This window comes from Hemitrygon akajei, chromosome 10, assembly GCF_048418815.1.
Source record: "Hemitrygon akajei chromosome 10, sHemAka1.3, whole genome shotgun sequence".
Classification (NCBI taxonomy): Eukaryota; Metazoa; Chordata; class Chondrichthyes; order Myliobatiformes; family Dasyatidae; genus Hemitrygon; species Hemitrygon akajei.
This window is the reverse complement of record NC_133133.1, coordinates 118,016,979-118,039,026: the sequence shown is the minus strand read 5'-3', so window position 1 is coordinate 118,039,026 and position 22,048 is coordinate 118,016,979. Positions and strand designations below refer to the sequence as shown.

The following is a 22,048-nucleotide window of genomic DNA, read 5'->3' as shown; positions in this document are numbered from 1 at the left end:
ACTCCTTTTTTTCTTACAAACTTCCATATTGTGTTACACATATAACAACTCTTTCCTTACACAGCTATCAACCCTTTCCACACATGTAACAGTAGTGTTTGGGGGTACCTCTGTGAATAAGTTATATGAGACCTGATCTTTACCATATAAGGCTTGGATGAAATTGCATCAGCTTAAGTTGGTATCCTGGTCAGCATGGAGAGGCTGGGCCAAAGGGCCTGTTTGCCTGCTGTATTACTCTGTCTCCATAACTGTAACAGAGAACTTCTGAATATAGCAATCGCTTTAATGTAGGCAATGTAGTAGTCACAGGCTTGTGCTAAAAACGATGTGAGAATAGTCAGTTTCTCACTGGTCCCAAAGTGCCAAATGGTACCAAGAATACCAGGGAGAAGTCCAGAGCTTTTCTTGCAATTATGTGATGGGATAGCTCATATCCATCTAACAAATTAAACTGAGTTAACGTGGCCCAGCATAGTGGAACCCTTATGCTTTTCAAGAAGTTGCTTATCGTACTTCAGGAAGTTCACAATCAGAATCAGGTAGTTGTGAAATTTGTTGTTTTGTGGTAGCAGTACAGCGCAGCCATAATAAATTGCTATAAACTACAACAAAAACAAGTGAATAAATAGTGTGGAAAAGGAATAGTGAGGTGGTGTTCATTGTCTGTTCAGGAATCTGATGGTAGAGGGGAGGAAGCATTTCCTAAAACATTGAGTATGAGTCTTCAGACTCTTGTACTTCCTCCCCAATGGTAGTGAGAAGAGGGCATGTGCTGGATTTTGAGGGTCCTTAGTGATGGATACTGCCCTCTTGAGGCAGTGCTTTTGGAAGGTGTCCTTGATAGTGAAGATGCTTGTATCTGTGATAGAAACCTGCATCAAGGAGCACAGGAGGTGTATCCGTTTGGCGGTAGCAGAACGTTGCATTCGCAAAGGCCATAGGATTGACTTCGACTGCACAAAACTACTGTGCTGCACTGATAGGTTTTGGGACTGCCTGGTGAAGGAAGCCATTAAAAAAGAATTTTAACAAAGACAAAGGTCTCGTTTTAGGTAAGAACTGGAATTTGATTGTAAACCAGGTGGGACAGGGAAAACCTGATTGGATAAGGACCAACCAATCAAGAGGGACGAACGACAAGGGTATATATACTACCGGGCTAGACATGCCCAGGCATCATCCATGACAAAGGTGGCAGAATTTGTCATTGAAACGTCATTTACAATTTATCTCTGTACCTGGTTGGAAGCCTGAGAAGAGTTGATTTGTAATAGGCTACATGGAACTCACAAAGCTCCCATGTATAACTATCTCCAACCTTGTCAAAGACCCCTCAAATCCTTCCCACCACCTCTTTGATTCTCCTGTCAGACAGAGGGTACCGCAGCATAAGGACAAGAACAGTCAGGATGGGTAACAGCTTCTTTCTCCAGGCTGTTAGACTTAATACCCTGCCGGCACCAAGCACACATGTACACCCTGTCTGAATGTCAGGCTGCCTCCTCCCCATTCCCTAAATCTCATCCTGCTCTGGTCACTTTTCATCTTTCATTGCTGCTGTTTCACATATTTATACAACTGTTCATTTATTATAATGAGCCAGTAACATTATACTGCCTAACATAAGCATGCACCTCACACTTTATGTCAGCCGGTCAATCTTCAGTCCGTGCCTCTCAGGGACTTGTGCTAATATTATTTTGGGACTGTATGTGTTGGATTGTAACTAAGCAAATTGAGTTTTGCACCTTGGCCCCAGAGGAACGTTGTTTCGTTTAGCTGTATACACATGTATAGATGAATGACAATGAACTTAAATATTTGTTCTTTCCTAAAGGGCAGGTGCATTAATTGTCAGCAGAAACCGAACTGTCCTGCTAGATTAACTCCCATGGTAAGAACTGACTTTCCTTGTCGGAATATGATGGGAAATATTCCTCAGCTTTGGTGCAGAATTTTGTTGTATTTTAATCTTTTTATTTTTCTTTCCTCAGCCAGGGAAGAGGAAGAGCTGTATCCTTGTATCATATCTACATGGGAAGAGGTTACTCTACCTTGGATGTTCATCAACCTGTGTGAAAACTGTGATTGTAAGTAAAATTCATATCTGATATAAGGTACAAATGGAATATAGTTCATGGTCAAATATATGTCATTGACAACAATCACAACCATTGTGCAAAACCTTGATCTACAAGCCTAAACATAAGAGATACTGCAGATGTTGAAAATCCAGACCAACGCACACAAAGTACTAAGGAACTCAGCAGCACAGGTAGAACCTATGGAGAGGCGTAAAGAATCAGCGTTTCAGGCCGTGACCCTTCCTATTAGGACTAGAAAGGAAAGGAGAAGAGGCTGAAATCCCAGCAACACACACAAAATGCTGGTGTAACACAGCAGGCCAGGCAGCATCTATAGGAAGAAGCACTGTCGATGTTTCGGGCCAAGACCCTTCGTCAGGACTAACCGACGGGAAAGATAGTAAGAAATTTGAAAGTAGGAGGGGGAGGGGGAAATGCAAAATGATAGGAGAAGGCCGGAGGGGGTGGGGTGAAGCTGAGAGCTGGAAAGGTGATTGGCAAAAGGGATACAGAGCTGGAGAAGGGAAAGGATCATGGGACAGAAGGCCTAGGGAGAAAGAAAGGGGGAGGGGAGCACCAGAGGGAAATGGAGAACAGGCAGAGTGATGGGCAGAGAGAGAGAAAAAAAGGGGAGGGGGAAAATACTAAATATATCAGGGATGGGGTAAGAAGGGGAGGAGGGGCATAAACGGAAGTTAGAGTAGTCAATGTTCCTGCCATCAGGTTGGAGGCTATCCAGCTGGAATATAAGGTGTTGCTCCTCCAACCTGAGTGTGGCATCATCTTGACAGTAGAGGAGGCCATGGATAGACATATCAGAATGGGAATGGGGCGTTCAATGGCGGACAGAGTGTAGGTGTTCAGCGAAATGGTCTCCCAGTCTGCAGCTCTGTAATATCCTTTCCCTTCTCTAGCTCTGTAAGTCCTATGATCCTTTCCCTTCTCCAGCTCTGTATCCCTTTTGCCAATCACCTTTCCAGCTCTTAGCTTCACCCCACCCCTTCCGGTCTTCTCCTATCATTTCGCATTTCCCCCTCCCCCTCCTACATTCAAATCTCTTACTATCTTTCCTTTCAGTTAGTCCTGACAAAGGGTCTCAGCCCGAAACGTCAACAGCGCTTCTCCCTATAGATGCTGCCTGACCTGCTGTGTTCCACCAGCGTTTTGTGTGTGTTGCTTGAATTTCCAGCATCTGCAGATTTCCTCGTGTTTGCAAGCTGAAATCCCACTTGATTCCAGAGGAAGTGATGCAGGCAGGTACAACTGCAACACTTAAGAGGCACAGGGATAGGTACACGGAGGGGAGAGTCCTGGAGGGTTATGGACCGAACTAGCAGGGAGGATGCTGTGGTTAGCTTGGACTAGTTAGGCCAAATAGCCTGTGTTAATCTATGACTTATTATGAAGGGTACCTAGTGCATTGATTAGACATTAGGGACCAGATTTGGCTTCCTGGTCTCCCAACCAAACTAGCACCTTATGTCTCCCCAGCCCCGTTCTTCTCTGGTCCATATGCACATTTCACTGATCTGAAGCTTCCTGAACCAACTAGTGTGTCTCAGTGCAGCCAGGGACTTCAGCAGGGTGAAGTTGTGAAAGCTTTTAAAGTTTTTATTAGAGGAAGATCTGCCTCTAATAAAAACCCTAAAAGCTTTCACAGCAAGCAAAACCCTCACCCCAGCCCTGTCCTTGCAAAAGCTGCAAGTGATTTTTAATTGCTTTATTCCTTCATATTTTAAAATCCTTTTTAAAAATTAATATAAAATGTAGAAGCTCATGAGAATCAAAATCAGGTTATTTTCTTTATATGCCATGAAATTTTTTTGTTGTTTTGTGGCAACAGTCCAGTGCAAAGACATAAAATTACTATAAGTTACAAAATAATTAAATAGTTAAAAATAAAGGGTTCACAGGTTCATGGCCCCTTTCAGAAATCTGGTGGTGGAGGGGAAGAAGCTGATTTTTGAATCGTTGAGTGTGGGTCTTCAGGCTCCTGTACCTTCCCTCTGATGGTAGCAACTAGAAAAAGGCATGTCCCAAATGCTGAGGGTCTTTGATGATAGACACTGCCTTCTTGAGACATCACCCCTTGAAGATGTCCCCCCCGATGGTGGAGAGGATTGTGGCCACAGTGGAGCTGGCTGAGTTGACAGCCTCTTGCGATCCTGTGCAATTGAGCCTCCATACAAAGAGCAGATACATGTTGGAATGGTCTCCACAGTATATCAATAAAAATCTACTTGATTCTATGTAATCTACAGGTAATGTGATCCTGCAATTTAAAAAAAAACCATTTAAAAACTTAATTTAAAATTTAGGGTAATTAAAAACAAAGTGAAATAATTTAAAACAAGCAGCTTGCCTTTCTTTTTCTCCTATTACAATGAAGTTGGGGATCCTGTATCAGCATGGACTTGATGCAGGGCTCCAGAGGCAGTGTCCCAGAGAAGGGTTGAGCTAGCCTGCACTCTGTCATGCTGAGCACAGCTGAAGTGTTGCATTTGGCACTGGGCAGACCCTGGAACCAGTATTATTAACCACACCATTGCTTCTGACTTTACCTCAGACCCGAGACTGCTGCTCTGGCTACTTTGGGACGCAGTGCCAAGCATGCCCGGGGAAGATTGGGAACTGGTGCCTTGGGAACGGACTTTGCCAGGATGGTATCAACGGCACAGGGATCTGCATGTGTCAGGAAGGTTTCACAGGTACAGCCTGTGAGACTTGTGTTAAAGGGATGTACGGAATACACTGTGATCAAGGTATGTACCCCAACTATCTTAGCAAACCGATCTCGAGATTTATACACTCAGTAGCCGCTTTGTTCCATAGCTCTTGCTTTTAATAAAGAGGCCACTGAGTCATCTGTTCATGGTCTTCTGCTGCTGTAGCCCGTCCTCTTCAAAGTTTGTGTTGTGTGTTCAGAGATGCTCTTCTGCACACCGCTGTTGAAACATGTGATTATTCAGCGATACAGTGCAGATTAGGCCCTTCTGGCCCTTTGAGCCAAGCTGCTCCTGCAACTCCACAACCCCAATTAACCCTTATTTATAATGACCAATTAACTAACCCAAACATCTTTGGATTGTGGGGGGTGGGGGTTGGAATTAGGAAGGCCCAGAGAATACCCTCATATTATACTACGTAATACCCTCATACAGAGGCTCCTTACAGATTAGCATCAAAATGGAACTCCAAACTCCGGAATGCCTGAGCTGTTATAGCATCATGCTAACTGCTACACTATCATGGGCCAAATTACTGACATCTTCCTGTCAGCTTGAACCAGTCCAGCCATTCCCCTCTGACCTCTCATATTTAAAAGGCGTTTCTGTCCACAGAACAATCATCTCACTGGATTTTTTTTTTGCTTTTGGCACCATTCCCCGTAAGTTGTTAAGACTGTTGTGCGAGAAAATCCCTGGACTTTCCTGGATGTTTGGGTCCTCAGTGATGGACACCACCTTTTGAAGATGCTCTTGATGCTGAGGCCAGTGCCCACGACAGGGCGGGCTGAGATTGCAACTCTCTGCAGTGATGGTTACACATCATCTTGACTTGGAGATCCATCTCCACTCCTTCACGGTCACTGGGTCTCCCTCCCCTACAGCACCGTGAATGCACCTAGACCTCACAAAGGTAGCTCACCACCACCTCCTCATCAAGTGTGATGACGGATGGCCAGCCTTGCCCATAAAAACGTATTGTAAATCGAGCATGAAATGTGCAATCCCCTGCCCCTACAGATTATAAATCTGTTCTGAAAGCAATCAAGGAAATCTGACGCAATGGTTAAATCTCATAATCACTTGGCGTTCAGAGGAAATCCTCCTCCTTCAAGTTTGATTTATTGCCACAGCTTGCACATGTTGCTTTACGGAAAACTATTTATGATCTGATAAAACGCTACACAGCCTATTAATCACTTAAGCAGAGAGCCACCAAAATGTCAGTGTGCTCTACATAGTTACAAATCTCACTGGAAGATGTTATGAAATTAAATTTAATAAATCTGTTCTTTTGGGGTTCTAATGTCAGGAAATCTTAAAACCTTCCAAATTATTATTGATTTTGGTTTACTATTGTTACGTGTACTGAGATACAGTGAAAAGCTTGTCTTGCGTTCAGTTCATACAGTTATACAATGCATTGAGGTAGCACAATTACAAGGTAAAACAAAAGCAATCTAGAATAAAGTACAAAAGCTACTGTACAAATGTGGAGCAGATATACAGTAACGAGGTAGATTGTGAGACCAAGAGTCCATCTCATCATACAAGAGTCCATTCAAGAGTCTGATAATTCTGGGATAGAAGCTGTCCTTGAGCCTGCTGGTACGTTTTAAGCCTTATCAGGACAGTATAGATGGGCCGAAGGGCCCCTTTTCTGTTCTGTAGTGTTCTATGACTCAAAGTCTCTTGCATCTTCTGCCCAATGGGAGAGGGGAGAAGAGAGGATGGCTGGTGTGGGTGGGATCTTTGATTATGCTGGCCGCTTCACTGAGGCAGCGAGAAGTGTAGTGAGCGTCCATAGGGGGAGGCTGCTGTCTGTGATGTGCTGCGTCCACAGCTGCAGTTTCTTGTGGTCACATGAGGAGCAGTTGCCATATCAAGCTGAGGTGCATTCAGACAGAACTATTATGGTCCATCGATTAAAAATTAGTCAGAGTCAACAAGGACCTGACGAATTTCTTTAGCTGCCCGAGGAAGTGGTCTGTCTTGGGTTTGGAGGCCTAACTGTGTGAGGGGATGGGTAAATGGCAGGGATGGGAAAGGGGCTTGTTTTGTTGTTGTCATCTTGTGTCATTTTGTTGTTGCTGCTGCTTGTGTTATTCTGTAAAACATTGCAAGCACCCTGCGCTAGCGCTGGAATGTGTGAGCAACACTTGTGGGCTGCCCCAGCACATCCTTAGGTGTGCTGGTTGCTAATACATTTCACTGTACTGTATGTTTGATTAACAAGTGATAGAAAAAGGTGAATCTGAAAGTAGAGGTGTGATGAACTTTCTTGGCCGTGATATCAGTATGGTTGGACTAGGCCAGGCAATTATGAAATCCCAAAAGAGAGAACCTGGGATCCTCTACCTAACCTGGCACCTCCATGCTTCCTGGAGAGTACAAACGATGTCAAAGATTTACAAGACTATTGCCAGAATTCCAGGGCCTAAGTTATGAGGAGATTTGGGCAGGCAAGCACTCTATTCCCTAGCCTGAGGACTGACCTTATAGAGGTGTATAAGATTATGAGAAGCATAGATAGATAGATAGACAGACAGACAGACAGACATACTTTATTGATCCTGAGGGAAATTGGGTTTCGTTACAGCCGCACCAACCAAGAATAGTGAAGAAATATAGCAATATAAAACCATAAATAATTAAATAATATTAAGTTAATCATGCCAAGTGGAAATAAGTCCAGGACCAGCCTATTGGCTCAGGGTGTCTGACACTCCGAGGGAGGAGTTGCAAAGTTTGATGGTCACAGGCAGGAATGACTTCCTATGACGCTCAGTGTTACATCTCGGTGGAATGAGTCTCTGGCTGAATGTACTCCTGTGCCTAACCAGTACATTATGGAGTGGATGGGAGACATTGTCCAAGATGGCATGCAACTTGGACAGCATCCTCTTTTTAGACACCACCGTCAGAGAGTCCAGTTCCACCCCTACAACATCACTGGCCTTACGAATGAGTTTGTTGATTCTGTTGGTGTCTGCTACCCTCAGCCTGCTGCCCCAGCACACAACAGCAAACATGATAGGACTGGCCACCACAGCCTCGTAGAACATCCTCAGCATCGTCCGGCAGATGTTGAAGGACCTCAGTCTCCTCAGGAAATAGAGACGGCTCTGCCCCTTCTTGTAGACAGCCTCAGTGTTCTTTGACCAGTCTAGTTTATTGTCAATTCATATCCCCAGGTATTTGTAATCCTCTAATATATCCACACTGACCCCTTGGATGGAAACAGGGGTCACCCGTGCCTTAGCCCTCCTCAGGTCCACCACCAGCTCCTTAGTCTTTTTCACATTAAGCTGATCACCCTTGGTTCCCCATTCCTAGGGTGGTCACCCTAGGAATGGGGAACCAAAAACTAGAGGTAAAGATGAGTGGGGAAAGATCTAACAGGAACACTTAATGCAGAGTGTGGTTCATATATGGAACAAGCAGCCAGTGGAAGTTAAAAAGATTAAAAATACAAACTTAGCAGAGTTCTTTTGAGAATATAACAAGCGCAGTGTATAGAGGAGAACAGATGGATGTTATTTACTCAGATTTCCAGAAAGTGTTTGATAAGGTGCTGCATAAAAGACATATCCACAAAATAAGAATGAATAGAGTTGGGGGTGATGTATTAGCAAGGATAGAGGACTGGTTAACTATTAGAAAGCAGAGAGTTGGGATACATGGGTGTTACTCTGGTTGGCAATCAGTGGTGAGCTTTATGCCACACAGGTCAGTGCTGGGTCTGCAACTGTTCATGATATACATTACCCATCTGGAAGAGGGGACTGAGTGTAGTGTATCTAAATTTGCTGATGATATTAAATTGAGTGGAAAAATAAATTGTGCAGAAGATGCAGAGAGTCTGCAGGGGGATATAAATAGGTTAAGTGAGTGGGCAAAGGTCTGTCAGATAGAATACAATGTTGGTAAATGTGAGGTCATCCACTTTGGAAGGAAAAATGAAAGAGCAGATTAGTATTTAAATGCTAAAATATTGCAGCATGCTGCTGTGCAGAGGGATTTGTTCATGAATCACAAAAGGTTGGTTTGCAGGGGCAACAAGCTATCAAGAAAGCACATGGAATGTTGTCCTTGGTTGCTAGAGGGATTGGATTTAAGACCAGGGAGGTTGTGCTGCAACTATACAGGGTACTGGTGAGGCCACACCTGGAGTACTGCGTGCAGTTCTGGTCTTCATACTTGAGGAAGGATATACTGGCTTTGGAGGCAGTGCAGAGGAGGTTCACCAGGTTGATTCCAGAGATGAGGGGGTTAGACTATGAGGAGAGATTGAGTCGCCTGGGACTGTACTCACTGTAATTCAGAAGAATGAGAGAGATCTTATAGAAACATAAAATTATGAAAGGGATAGATTAGATAGAGGCAGGAAAGTTGTTTCCACCGGTAGGTGAGACTAAGACTAGGGGACATAGTCTCAAGATTTAGGGGAGTAGATTTAGTTCGGAAATGAGGAGGAACTGCTTTTCCCAGAGTGGTGAATCTGTGAAATTCTCTGCCCAATGAAGCAGGCTACCTCAGTAAATACATTCAAGACAAGGTTGGATATATTTTTGCATAGTGGGGGAGTTAAGAGTTATGGGGAAAAGGCAGGTCGGTGGAGATGAGTCCATGGTCAGGTCAGCCATGATCTTATTGAATGGTGGAATAGGCTCGATGGGCCAGATGGCCTCCTCCTGCTCCAGTTTTTTATGTTCTTATATTTGGACAGTTTCATGGATAGGAAAGGCACTGAGGGCCAAATGCAGGGATACAAGACTAGCACAAATGGACATTTTGGGTGAATAAGTTGGGCCAAAAGGCCCATTTGCATGTTGTATTACCCTGTGACCCTGTCTTGAAAACTAATGGTTGATTCCAAATTCCCATTGGAGAAGCCAAACAAAACAGAAACAAACTCCAGTCAGACTGGTAGACAATGTGATGTAAAAGTTGAAATATTTGTAGTTCAGCGAACAGGGGAAAATTGCTCCCTTCCTGAGACTTTCACAGCCACCTGAGGAGACAAATAGGGCCTTAGTTCAATGGAACAGGTTGTCCCAATTGAAGACTCCTGATAGGCAGAGCACTAACAGGAAAATAAAGTTCAAAGTTCAGAAAGTTAGAGTCAATTTATTATCAATATATGATACCATATACTACCCTGAGACTCATGTTCTTGTGGATAGTCACAGTAAATTGAAACTATAAGAAACCATATCATTAGAAAATAAAAGTGTTAAGATAATGAATTTCCTACCAGCTATCAATGCAAATCTTAAAACAATAGAACCATACTGCACAGGAAATGGCCCATTAGTCCATGATGTTGTACTAAACTACTAATTAATTGCCCAACTAATCTCCTCTGCCTACACAATGTCCATATCCTCCACTCTCTGGATGCTCAAGTGCCCATCTAAGAATATCTTAAATGCCCTCTGTTGTACTTACCTCCATCACCAACCCTGGCAACTCATTCCAGACCTCCACCTCTCTGTGCTTTAAAAAAATTGCAGGCATCATCTTTGAAGTAACTCTTCTTATCTTAACTGCACATCCTCTGGTATTGGACATTTTGACCCGGAGGAGGGGCAGATACCAGTGTTCTATCTACACCTCGCATAATTTTTATAAACCTCAAGTCTCCTTTCAACCTACACCACTCGAGAGTAAACAACCCTAGTTTATACAAACTCTCCTTTTAGAATATACCCTCTAACCCATGCAGTTCCTGATAAACCCCTTCTGCAGCCTCTCCCATTCCTCCACATCCTTCCCTTAATGAGGCAACCACTAAAATATTTGAGTAATTATCTATGGAGCATCTCCAACATCTATGGAGGGAAATAAGTGGATTACTTTTCGGGCAATCCTGGCCTGAAATACATGTATTTCACTACTCTAAAAGTATACACGGCATCAGCTGTGCTACATATTTATCTCCCAGACTTCAGATTAATTCATATCTAAGGAACTGAACTTCAGGAGCAGAGAGCACTGATGGGGAGTGGAGTCAGCAGGGTTAAACACCTTTGGGTAGCTCCAACCCAATAGCATGAATATTGATTTCTCTAATTTCTTCCCCTCCATTTAATGTCAGGCCTGCCTGGGTTTGAACCCAGGTCTCTCTGGCATGGCAGTCCAGAACTTTACCAAGGGGCTGACAGAGAAGTGAACACTGGTGCACAAATCACACAGGAGGCTGGGATGAATATTCATAAAGGTACTTTACTGGATACCTTGCCTTTCCAGCACAGCTCCAAAACCAAAGCAATAATCCAAATCAGGCAGTGCTTCAATATAACAATAACAGGAATCAAAAGGAGCAGGCAAGTATTTCCAAAAAACACAACAGACTGAAACCAAATAAAACGAGTCCAGTATATTTAAAAAAAATAGCCAGGCAAAAGCAAAAAAAACATTCAGAAGAAATTCAGTGTTGAATTGCAAGAAAGGCACACCCTCAAGTGTTGGCTCAAAGACTGTGTGAAAAGCAGCATAACTCACACAGCTTTAATTCTCAAAATAACTAGGCACCGGTTTAGTCAATTACCATACAAGTAACGCAGCATGGCTAGAAACTGAGGGCTTCTAGTGGCCAACTATGGGATGGACCTAAAGTCCTGATGCTTAACTTTTAATTCTGGCTTCTGTCCCGTTCCTTTCCAGTCCTGATGAAGGCTGTTGGCCCTAAATATTGACTTACATTTTCCTCCATTGACACTGACTGACCTGCTGAATTCCTGCAGAATTTTGTTCTGAGTCAATTCAGATTTCCAGCATCTGCAGTCTCCCCTGTGTCTCTGCCGGTGTTTCGGAATGTTCTCTCTCACTTATTCACGAATAACCAATGGTGTCAATGATTTTCTAGAGTGCATGTGTGTCCACGGTAAATGCAGTGAAGGAATCAATGGAGACGGTAGCTGTGAATGTGAACCTGGATGGAGAGGAGTCCACTGTGAGACAGGTAAGTTTGGATTCATTATCGTTCATCTGCGGGAAATAAAGACTATCTGAGTACATTCTCATAGGTTAGGAGTAAAGGTAATTTTCATGAAAATGCTGGCACATGAAATCATTCAAGCTTTAAGGTAACACAGTGGTTAGTGTAAAGCTGTTATAGTAATGTTCCAACTGCAACACTAGCCTGCCAAACAGGGTTGAAGCTAATGGGATTTCTCCCCAGGAGCCAGCATTGAGCCACTGGGCCAATGGCCTCTGTATATTTGTAGGCATCAGATTCCAATTCTTGTATATTGAAACACGCAGTGAAATGCATCACTTGTGTTAACAACCAACACATCCTGTGTTGGGGGCAGCCCACAAGATAGATGCAAATGTAAGGAAAACTTACTTGAGTTATTTAGCAGTTGCCAACACCAGGAGTGCTGTGTACAGTCTTGGTCTGCTTACCCGTATCTGCTACACAAATGACATTTGACTAGACTTATTCCAGGGAAGAATGAAAGGAGGTCCCATTCGATGGTCTAGGAGGACTTGACGGGGAAAATGATGAGGTTATTTCTGCTGTCCACCACTTGGAGTTAGGGAATAAAGTCCTAACCTATTCAACCTTTCCTTATAATTCAGGTCCTCAAGTCCTGGGAACATCCTTGCAAATTTTCTCTGCACTTTTTCCATCTTATTGATATTGCAGTGACCTGAACTCCAAATTTGGCCTGCTTCCTAATGAAAAATATTCACATGCAAACCATTGAGAAAAGGGTCACTTTATCCCAGAAAGTGTTTACATTGCCAGTTAGGTTTGATATTAGCAACTGCAATTCAGACAAGTCTTCATTCTAGTGCTCCTCATGAGATATATCATACTGCATCTGGGTAGCCTCCAGCCTGATGGCGTGAATATCAATTTCTGCAATTTATGGTATTTCTCCCCTGCTCCCCCTCTCTCCTTTTCCATAAGACCATAAGCCACAGGGTAGAATTAGGCCATTTGGCCCATCAAGTTTGCTCCACCATTCAATCATGGCTGATCCTTTTTTCCCCTCCTCAGCCCGACTCCCCAATCTTCTCCCCATAATCTTTGATATTGTGTCCAATCAAGAACCTATCAAGCTCTGCCTTAAACAGACCCATTGACCTGGCCTCCACAGCTGCCTGTGGTTCACCATCCTCTGGCTAAAGAAATTTCTCCACATCTGTTTTAAATAGACGCCCCTCTATCCTGAGGATGTGCCCTCTTGTCCTAGACTCCCCCACCATGGGAAACATCCTGTCAACATCTACACTGTCTAGGCCTTTCAACATTCAAAAGGTTTCAATGAGATCCTCCTTTGTTCTTCTAAATTCCAGTGAGTATAGACACAGAGCTATCATCTCTCTTTTATTTGCTCCGCCATTCCATCTTGACTGATTTATTATCTGTCTCAATCCTTTTCTCCTGCCTTTTCCCAGTAACTTTTAACACCCAGACTAATCAACAACTATTCAACTTTAAATACACCCAGTGACTTGACCTCCACAGTTGTCCATGGCTGTGAATTCCACAGATTCACCACTGTTTGATTAAAGAAATTCCTCATCTCTGTTCTAAAAGGACATCCTTCTATTCTGAGTTTGCACCCTTTGGTCCTAGACTTGTTCGATTTTGACAGCATTTTCTCCACGTCCCTTCTATCCAGGCCTTTCAGTATTCGGTAGGTTTCATTGAGGTTTCCCCCTCATTCTTCTGAACTCCAGCGGGTACAGGCCCTGAGCCATCAAACACCTTTAGCAGAACAGCGGCTACGCTTCTAGGGATTCCCTGCAATTGGAAAGGTGATTTTAAAATATAAATTAAAATTAACTTTATGGAAACACCAACAAAAAACGCATTTAGCAACTTTCTCACACCCAATGGAAATCGGAATCCTGCTCAGAAACACAAGGTGCTGGAAATCTTGAACAACGCCCACAAAGTGCTGGAGAATCTCAGGCAGCAGACGAATAAACAATCAACATTTTAGCCCAAGATATTTTGGGACTGCTGAGGAAGGGGGCTGAAGCCAGAATAAGAAAGTGGTGGGGGGTGGGAATACAACCTGGCAGGTGTTAGGTGAGATAGCTGAGGGAGAAGGTGGAGGAGGGGTGAAGTAAGGAACTGGAAGGTGATTGGTGAAAGTGGGAAAGGGCTGAAGAAGGAGGAATCTAATAGGAGAGGACGGTGGGCCATGGAAAAAAGGGAAGGAGGAGGGGTACCAGTAGAAGGTGATGGGCAAGGGAGGAGAAAGGGTGGGAAGGAACGAGAATAGGAAATAGCAGAGAGAAAGGGGGAGGGGGAGAAATTACGGAAGTTAGCAAAATCAATGTTCATTCCATCAAGTTGGAAGCTACCCAGATGGAAAATGAGATGTTCCCGCTCCAGGCTGAGTGTGGACTCATTGCGGCAGGAGAATAGGCCATGAGGCAAAATAAGAGAATAGGAATGTGAACATGGAGCATATGGAGTGTAGAAGGGAGAGACAGGCGTGTAATACCAAAGCTTTGCTGGTAATATACAGAGGGACAAATGTGTTGCTGATGGCAGGGAGGAAAGCAAGCCGTTGATTTTTTTCTTGTTGTATCTGGGGGACATTTAGTTCATGAGCAATCAGTCACTCTCTGAGTGCCACAGATGAGACAGAGAATATCTGACCCTACAGCAAGTCCTCAGCAACATGAAACACACCCAGAGCAACAAGCACAGAATGCCGGAGAAACGGAACAGGGCAGGCAGCATCTGTGGAGGGGAATAAATGGTCAGCGTTCTGGGCCAAGACCCTTCATCAGGTCTGGAAACAAAGGGGGCGGAAGCCAGGATAAGAAGGTGGGGTGAAGGGAAGGGGCAGGTGATAGGTGAGACCAGGTTGAGGGGGTGGATGGAGGGTGGGTGGGAGAAAGGGATGATGTGAGAGGCTGGGAGGTGACAGGAGGAAGAGGTAAAGGGCTGAAGAAAAAGGAACCTGATAGGAGAGGACAGGGGACCATGAGAATAGGGAATGAGGTGGGGCACCAGAGAGAGAAGAAGGGCAGGTCATGAGGGAGGGAGGGAGGAGAAGGGAAGAGAGGGCCACCAGAAGGGGGGAAGGCTAGAAGGGGTAGAGAGGGGAGTGGTTACTGTAAGTGAGAAGGTTAGCAGGTGATGCAAATTCAGATCAGTCCTGATGAAGGGTTTCATCCCGAAACATCAACTGTTTGCTCTTTTCCATAGATGCTTCCTGGCCTGCTGAGTTCCTCCAGCATTTTGTGTCTGTTGCTCAGACCAGGTTGGCTACCTTCCACAGCCAATTAATGTGAAAAGATAGCCACATTCAGTTTAACTTGGATTTCCCTAAACCAAGATTCCTAAGGCTCCTCCTGAGGTAAACTGGAAAAACAATCAGATTAACATCTGCAATGTGTATTTTTATTTTACAGAGATTACTGACGACCTGTGCAACAAGACGTGTCATTCAAGTGCCAAGTACGTGGCTCCTTACACCTGTTCCAGAGCAGTCTTTAGTGAATTCACCGAGTTTCTTTTACTTACACTGAATTCTTTTTGCACAGCTGCCTCACTGCGTCTGGCTCCTTGTACTGCAAGTGCACGGCTGGCTTCAGAGGCAACGGCACGTTCTGTGAAGGTAAGCTTCAACACTGAGCTTGCAACCTTTCAGCCAGTTTTAAACGATTGCCTTGCCCCTAGTAAGTGCCAAATCTGGAGACAGGAGGGACTGCAGATGCTGAACCTAGAGCAACAAACAGTCTGCTGGAGGGACTTAGCAGGTGGGAGGAAAGGAACTGTTACCATTTCGGGTTGAAATCTTGCTTCAGGAGTGAAGGGGGGAGATGGCAGGTGGAAGCAGGAGAGAGGGAGTGCCGAGACAGGAGTGTGGGTGATTGGTAATGCAGGAGGGGTGAAAGATAACAAGCAAGTAATGCCAGATTGTGTTGGCGCATGGGCAAGGCATCAGACTAGTAACCTGAAGGTCACTGGTTGGAGCCTCAGCTGAGGCAGCGTGTTGTGTCCTTGAGCAAGGCACTTAACCACACATTGCTCTGCGATGTCACCGGTGCCAAGCTGTACGGGTCCTAGTGCCCTTCCCTGGACAACATCGGTGGCGTGGAGAGGGGAAGGCTTGCAGCTTGGGCAACTGCCGGTCTCCCATACAACCCTGTCCAGGCCTGCACCCTGGAAAACTCCAGGCGCAGATCCATGGTCTCTCGAGACCGACGGATGCCAGCAACAACAAACAACAACAAATGCCAGATCAGGGATGGGGGAGAGAGGAGCTGGGAGGCAGATAGACAGGAGGGCAATGTGAAGGTTGCAGACAACTGCTGAAGGCAGATGAGCAGGAATATAGAGCGGGGGTACAAGTGAGAATGGGAACAGTTGGGGGAGAGGTAATTGGCAGGTACAATCAGATCCAGATAAGGAAGTTGGGCGGGATAGAAGGGTAACGCTTATAGATGAACTGTGTGTGTAGTGAGTGGCTAGGACCAGGAGGAGGAGGGGAGAGAGACAAGGATGGGTGATGGCCATCTGGACGTGGGGTTTGTGGAAAAGGAGACAGAAATGGGAGGACCATCCTAGGAGGATCGGGAAGAGAGAGCGACAGCGAAGGAAAAAGGGGGGAAAGGGAGAGAGCTTTGCTTAATGCACTAAGGTATAAAGCCAAGGATGGACTGCTGAGGCTTTCTAAGGTATTGACCAGACCGCACATTTGTGAGCAGTTATGGGCCCCTTATCTAACAGCTACACAACTGTGCCTGGTTCCTTAAGGAGTGTAGTGGGGCTAAGTTCTTATTGCCTATTAAATGTTCCAGTGGTGTGCATCTCAAATAGCCTCTGACAACCAAGTCCAGTTTCAGGCCTTCACATGTGGCTCAGCCCGACTGAAGCATCTTTACTGACCAGAGAAGGGGCAAAGGCGGGTAACTGGCACCTCAAAACCAGTCGCTTTGTGCAGATGGGGCTTGTCAGCTGTGGTTGGCAGCTCATCTAGGAGAAGGAAAATGCTGATCTCAAGACTCCGCTGCCTGCCGGCCATATCCGCTCATAGGGAAGGCTTTGGGAGTAAACCCTTTGGGAAAAATCCGGAGCTGGAGTTGCTAAAGCAGTCCTACACTGAGTGCAACGCAGGCTGACAACGCCTGCGGCGCTGCTGGTGCTGAACTGTATCAGTCTCTGCCGTTCCCTTGGATTCATCAGCTGTTTGGTGAGGGGGAGCCTGCTATATGGGCAAACAGCTCGCTCTCCGTTTCGTACTGGCCTGGCTGGTGTATCAACTTCGACAGCTAGGACGCAACATCCACGGTCGATCCTGTGCTGCCCTGGGAGGCACTACAGTGAACAATGTGAAGGTATATCCATTTGCTTGATTTAATCATGCCTTGGTGGTGTTCTGCTGGCAAACGCCGACATCCAACTGGAATATGGATGTACTGTACCTGATCTTCCTGGGTTTGCAATGCTGAGGTACATCCCAGGATGCACTGGGACACATCAATGACGTAACCTGGGGTCATCATGAGTTTTGGGGCTTTCAACATCAGACACCCTCACCCGAATGCCCTAGCCAGGGCCGATCCCAGTGGCATTGATCCACGAGTCACGCTCCTCGATCCGGAGCCATCAGGAGGCTCACTCAGCAGCCTCTGTGACAGTCCTGATGACTCTTCTCTTTGCAGCCCCTGTAATGCCAAGGAGAGAGTAGGTTCTGCGCAGTGAGCAGCAGCAAAACCTCTATGCCTCGTCTCTATAACTATATGAAAGAAAAAAATACAGCCTGTTGGTCCAGTGTTAAATATGCATGCATTTCCAATCGGTGAAGTTCCTGCCCCACACCAAATGACTTCTGATTCAGCAAGGTGAGTTATAATATGAGGACACTGCTTACCCTGACGAGTAAGAGTCTTATAGCAGACCCGCCAATGTAACCATTATCCTGGGATAATGTAAACATATTATCCATTCATTTAATTGTTCTGAAAACAACCAGTTCACACTGTTATATTTTTTTATTAGTACTAACAATTGCAAGTTTTGTCAAATTACTATTTTGTCAGTAATATACGAGAGGTAACACGAGTGAATCTGCAGATGCTGGAAATAAATAAAAAACACAAAATGCTGGCAGAACTCAGCAGATCAGACAGCATCTATGGGAGGAGGTAGTGACGACATTTCGGGCCGAAACCCTTCATCAGGAGGGTGGGTTTCGGCCCGAAATGTCGTCACTACCTCCTCCCATAGATGCTGTCTGGCCTGCTGAGTTCTGCCAGCATTTTGTGTTTTTTATTTATATACAAGAGGTGATTGTTAAGTTCATGGCCAAAGGTAGAAGGAGTCCATTTTAGAAAACCTAGCGTATTTATTTTTCAACATGGTCCCCTCCTACATTTACACACTTAGTCCAGCGGTCGTGGAGCATACGGATCTTGGACCTCCAGAAAGTATCCATAGCAGGGGTGATTGAGAAGTTTGTGGCCTAAGGTAGAAGGAGACAACCTAAACAGAGTGAGGTTTGCTCAATCTAAGTGCCAGGCCAACTTGGACAGGTCTGGTACAGGTGGAAAAGTGGCAGCGGGGTCCAGGCCCGGAGCATATTAACGTGACAGATCCCAGCTCCTAATGCAAAGAACTAGCTGAGGTTTGGATGATTTAACCACCTGGCCAGATGGATTGAAAAGGCAGGGTGTCAAGAAAAAAGGCAAGGGTCAGGCTGTTCTGCAACGTTTTCCTGGCTCTACACTGAACTGAGGCTGAAGCTGTGGCCTGCTTTGGCTGCTCTGGGCTCCGTGTCTGAGGGCTCCACGACGATTAGCTGGCTCTGCGTTGAACTGAGGTCTGATCCAGCTGCTCCGGGCTTTGAATGTACTTTTATTCTGAATGTTATTTGTTTACTTTTATCATTTGCACAAGTTGCTTAATTTTCTCTCTGCAGATTGGGTCTTTTTATCAGTTCTTTTGGGTACTTGTTTTGTGGCTGCCTGTAAGGAGACGAATCTCAAAGTTCTATAATATATGCATACTTTGATAATAAATGTACCTTGAACTTTGAGGAACAGTAAGTAGTTACCACCGCCCTGTTCATTATCAGTTAATGTTACAATGAAATCTCTGACCTGTTTACCATAGCTGTGGACGCCTGTGAGACAGACAATGGGGGCTGCTCAATAAATGCAGACTGTAAGAAGACCATCCCAGGACAAAGACAATGCATCTGCCAGGCAGGATACACTGGTGATGGACTCGTTTGTATTGGTAAGAACAGCACATTATCTAAAAATATCTTCAGTTCGTGTTATAGTTCTAAGAACACCAGCCCACTCTGCATTTTAATTAGTACTAACAATTGCAACTTTCCTTTTATATTTTCTTTCTAGTATTCCACTATATGTAATATAACAGATTATATTTTTACTTTTAATATTCCTAATATACAGTGAAATCCCTGTGTCTACATGTCTAGCTTTAACAGGAACTGGCGAGATGGTCTGCGGTCCTGGAGTCTTTGATCACATTCTCGGCCACTCTGTGGGTCTCCACCCTCCATTTTAGCTGCTTCTGGAGCCTCTAGTCTTTATCAGCTGTCACCCGCAGAATCCAAAACCTCAGGCTTTCACCGGTTTTCACTTGCTTTCATCATGGCATAGAGGAAACCACTTCAGCCCTTTGAGTCGATGACAGTTTCGAGAGAAATTCCATTTTCCCTATAATCGCACCAAGTTGCCCATACTCCGCCACTCTACTGTACTCGAGGGCCAATTTACAGTGTCTGATTAACCCACCAACTCACTTATCTTGGGATGCGGGAGGAAACCAGAGCACCTTGAAGAATCCCAACTGGTCACAGGGAGATCACACAAACTCCACACAGACAGCATCCAAGGGCAGGATTGAGCTCAGGTCACTGGGTTTCAGAGCACAGCTCTACCAGCTGTGCTACTAGTCTCCATAACCTACACCAATCCCATTCCAACACTGGTGTGCACTAGGGATGTGCATTGGATGAAGAAGACACTCTACAAGCATCATTTAAAGAAAGATGAAGATTAGTTTTATTTGTCACATGTGCAGTGAAGCACACAGTGAAATGTGTCATTTGTATCAACGACCAACCTTTTCTGAGGACTGAGCCAGGGCAGCCCAGAAGTGCCACCACACTTCCAGCACCAACGTAGCAACCCCCCCCCCCACCCCCACCCCAGCTTACTAACCCTAACCCATACGTCTTTGGAACATGACAGCACCCAGAGGAAACTCACATTGTCACAGGGAGAACATTCAAAATCCTTACAGACAGCAGCTGGAATTGACCCCGATCTTCCGATTACTGTTAAATGTGGTGCTAACCACTATGCTCAATATAATTGACAGAGCACTGAGAACGTTCCCAAGGATGTTTCAGGACTTGAGGATCCGAGTTAAGGGAAAGGTTGAATAGGTTAGGACTTTATTCCCTGGAGCATAGGAGAATGAGGGGAGATTTGATAGAGAAATTTTAAAGAGAGTGAACTCTCACAAGGCAGAAGGTCCCGATGGAGTACCTGGTAATGCTCTGAAAACCTGTGCCAACCAACTAGCGGGAGTATTTAAGGACATTTTCAACCGCTCACTGCTATGGGTGGAAATTCCAACTTGCTTCAAAAAGGCAACAATTATACCAGTGCCCAAGAAGAATAATGTGGGCTGCCTTCATGACTATCGCCCGGTAGCACTCACATCGACAGTGATGAAATGCTTTGAGAGGTTGGTCATGACTAGACTGAACTCCTGCCCAGCAAGAACCTGGACCCATCGTAATTTGCCTATTGCCACAATAAGTCAATGGAGGGTGCAATCTCAATAGCTCTCCACAAGGCTTTAGACTACCTGGACAACACAAACACCTACATCAGGATGCTGTTCATCGACTATAGCTCAGCATTTAACACCATCATTCCCACACTCCTGATTGAGAAGCTGCAGAATCTGGGCCTCTGTACCTTCCTCTGCAACTGGATCCTCGACTTCCTAACTGGAAGACCACAGTCTGTGTGGATTGGTGATAACATATCCTCCTGGCTGACGATCAACACTGGTGCACCTCAGGGGTGTGTGCTTAGTTCACTGCTCTGCTCTCCATGTACACGTGTCTGTGTGGCTAGGCATAGTTCAAATACCATCTATAGGTCTGTTGATGACACAACCATTATTGGTAGAATCTCAGGTGATGATGCGAGGGTATACAGGAGTGAGATATACCAACCAGTGGCATGGTGCCGCAGCAACAACCTGGCACTCAATGTCAGTAAGACAAGAGCACTAGTTGTGGACTTCAGGAAGGGTAAGACGAAGGAACACATACCAATCCTCACAGAGGGATCAGAAGTGGACAGAGTGAGCAGCTTCAAGTTCCTGGGTGTCAAGATCTCTGAGGATCTAACCTGGTCCCAACATATCGATGTAGTTATAAAGAAGACAAGACAGTGGCTATTAGGAGTTTGAAAAGATTTGGCATGTCAACAAATATGCTCAAAAACTTCTATAGTTGTACCAATGAGAGCATTCTGACAGGCTGCATCACTCTCATGTAAGGAGGGGCTGCTGGACAACACCGAAAGAAGCTACAGAAGGCTGTAAATCTAGCTTCTTTACGGTGTGGTGTCTCAGAAAGGCAGTGTCCATTATTAAGGACCTCCAGCACCCAGGGCATGCCCTTTACTCTCTGTTACCATCAGGCAGGAAATACAGAAGCCTGAAGGCACACACTCAGTGATTCAGGAACAGCTTCTTCCCCTCTGCCATCCGATTCCTAAATGGACATTGAAGCTTTAGACACTACCTCACTTTTTAAAAAAAATATATACAATATTTCTGTTTTTGTACATTTTTTAAAAATCTATTGAATATATGTAATTGATTTACTTGTTTATTTATTATGTTTTATTTTATTAATTATTATTATTATTTTCTCTGCTAGATTATGTATTGCATTGAACCGCTGCTGCTAAGTTAACAGATTTCACGTCACATGCCGGTGATAATAAACCTGATTCTGATACAAAACTATGAAGGGTATAGAGAGGGTAAATACAGGCAGGCTTTTTCCACTGAGGTTGGGTGAGACCAGAATTAGAGGTCATGGGTTAGGGGTGAAAGGTGAAATGTTTTCAGGGGAAATATAATTCATTCAGCGGGTGGTGAGAGTGTGGAAGGAGCTGTCAGTGGAAGTGGGTTTGATTTCAGCATTTAAGAGAAATTTAGATGTTGATATGAGTGGAATGGAG

General features: G+C 44.8%; 1 protein-coding gene across 2 annotated transcripts in view; it reads left to right on the top strand.

Annotated features, from left to right (window-relative positions):
- stab2 (stabilin 2) overlaps positions 1–22,048 on the top strand; it is a 191,852-nt gene that overhangs the window by 107,448 nt on the left and 62,356 nt on the right. For both annotated transcript variants that reach the window (XM_073058832.1, XM_073058831.1), the window contains exons 36-42: positions 1,841–1,897; positions 1,998–2,093; positions 4,654–4,849; positions 11,685–11,780; positions 15,209–15,254; positions 15,341–15,414; positions 18,915–19,040. In XM_073058832.1, the coding sequence (XP_072914933.1) occupies positions 1,841–1,897; positions 1,998–2,093; positions 4,654–4,849; positions 11,685–11,780; positions 15,209–15,254; positions 15,341–15,414; positions 18,915–19,040 (691 nt within the window). The remainder of the gene's footprint in view (positions 1–1,840; positions 1,898–1,997; positions 2,094–4,653; positions 4,850–11,684; positions 11,781–15,208; positions 15,255–15,340; positions 15,415–18,914; positions 19,041–22,048) is intronic.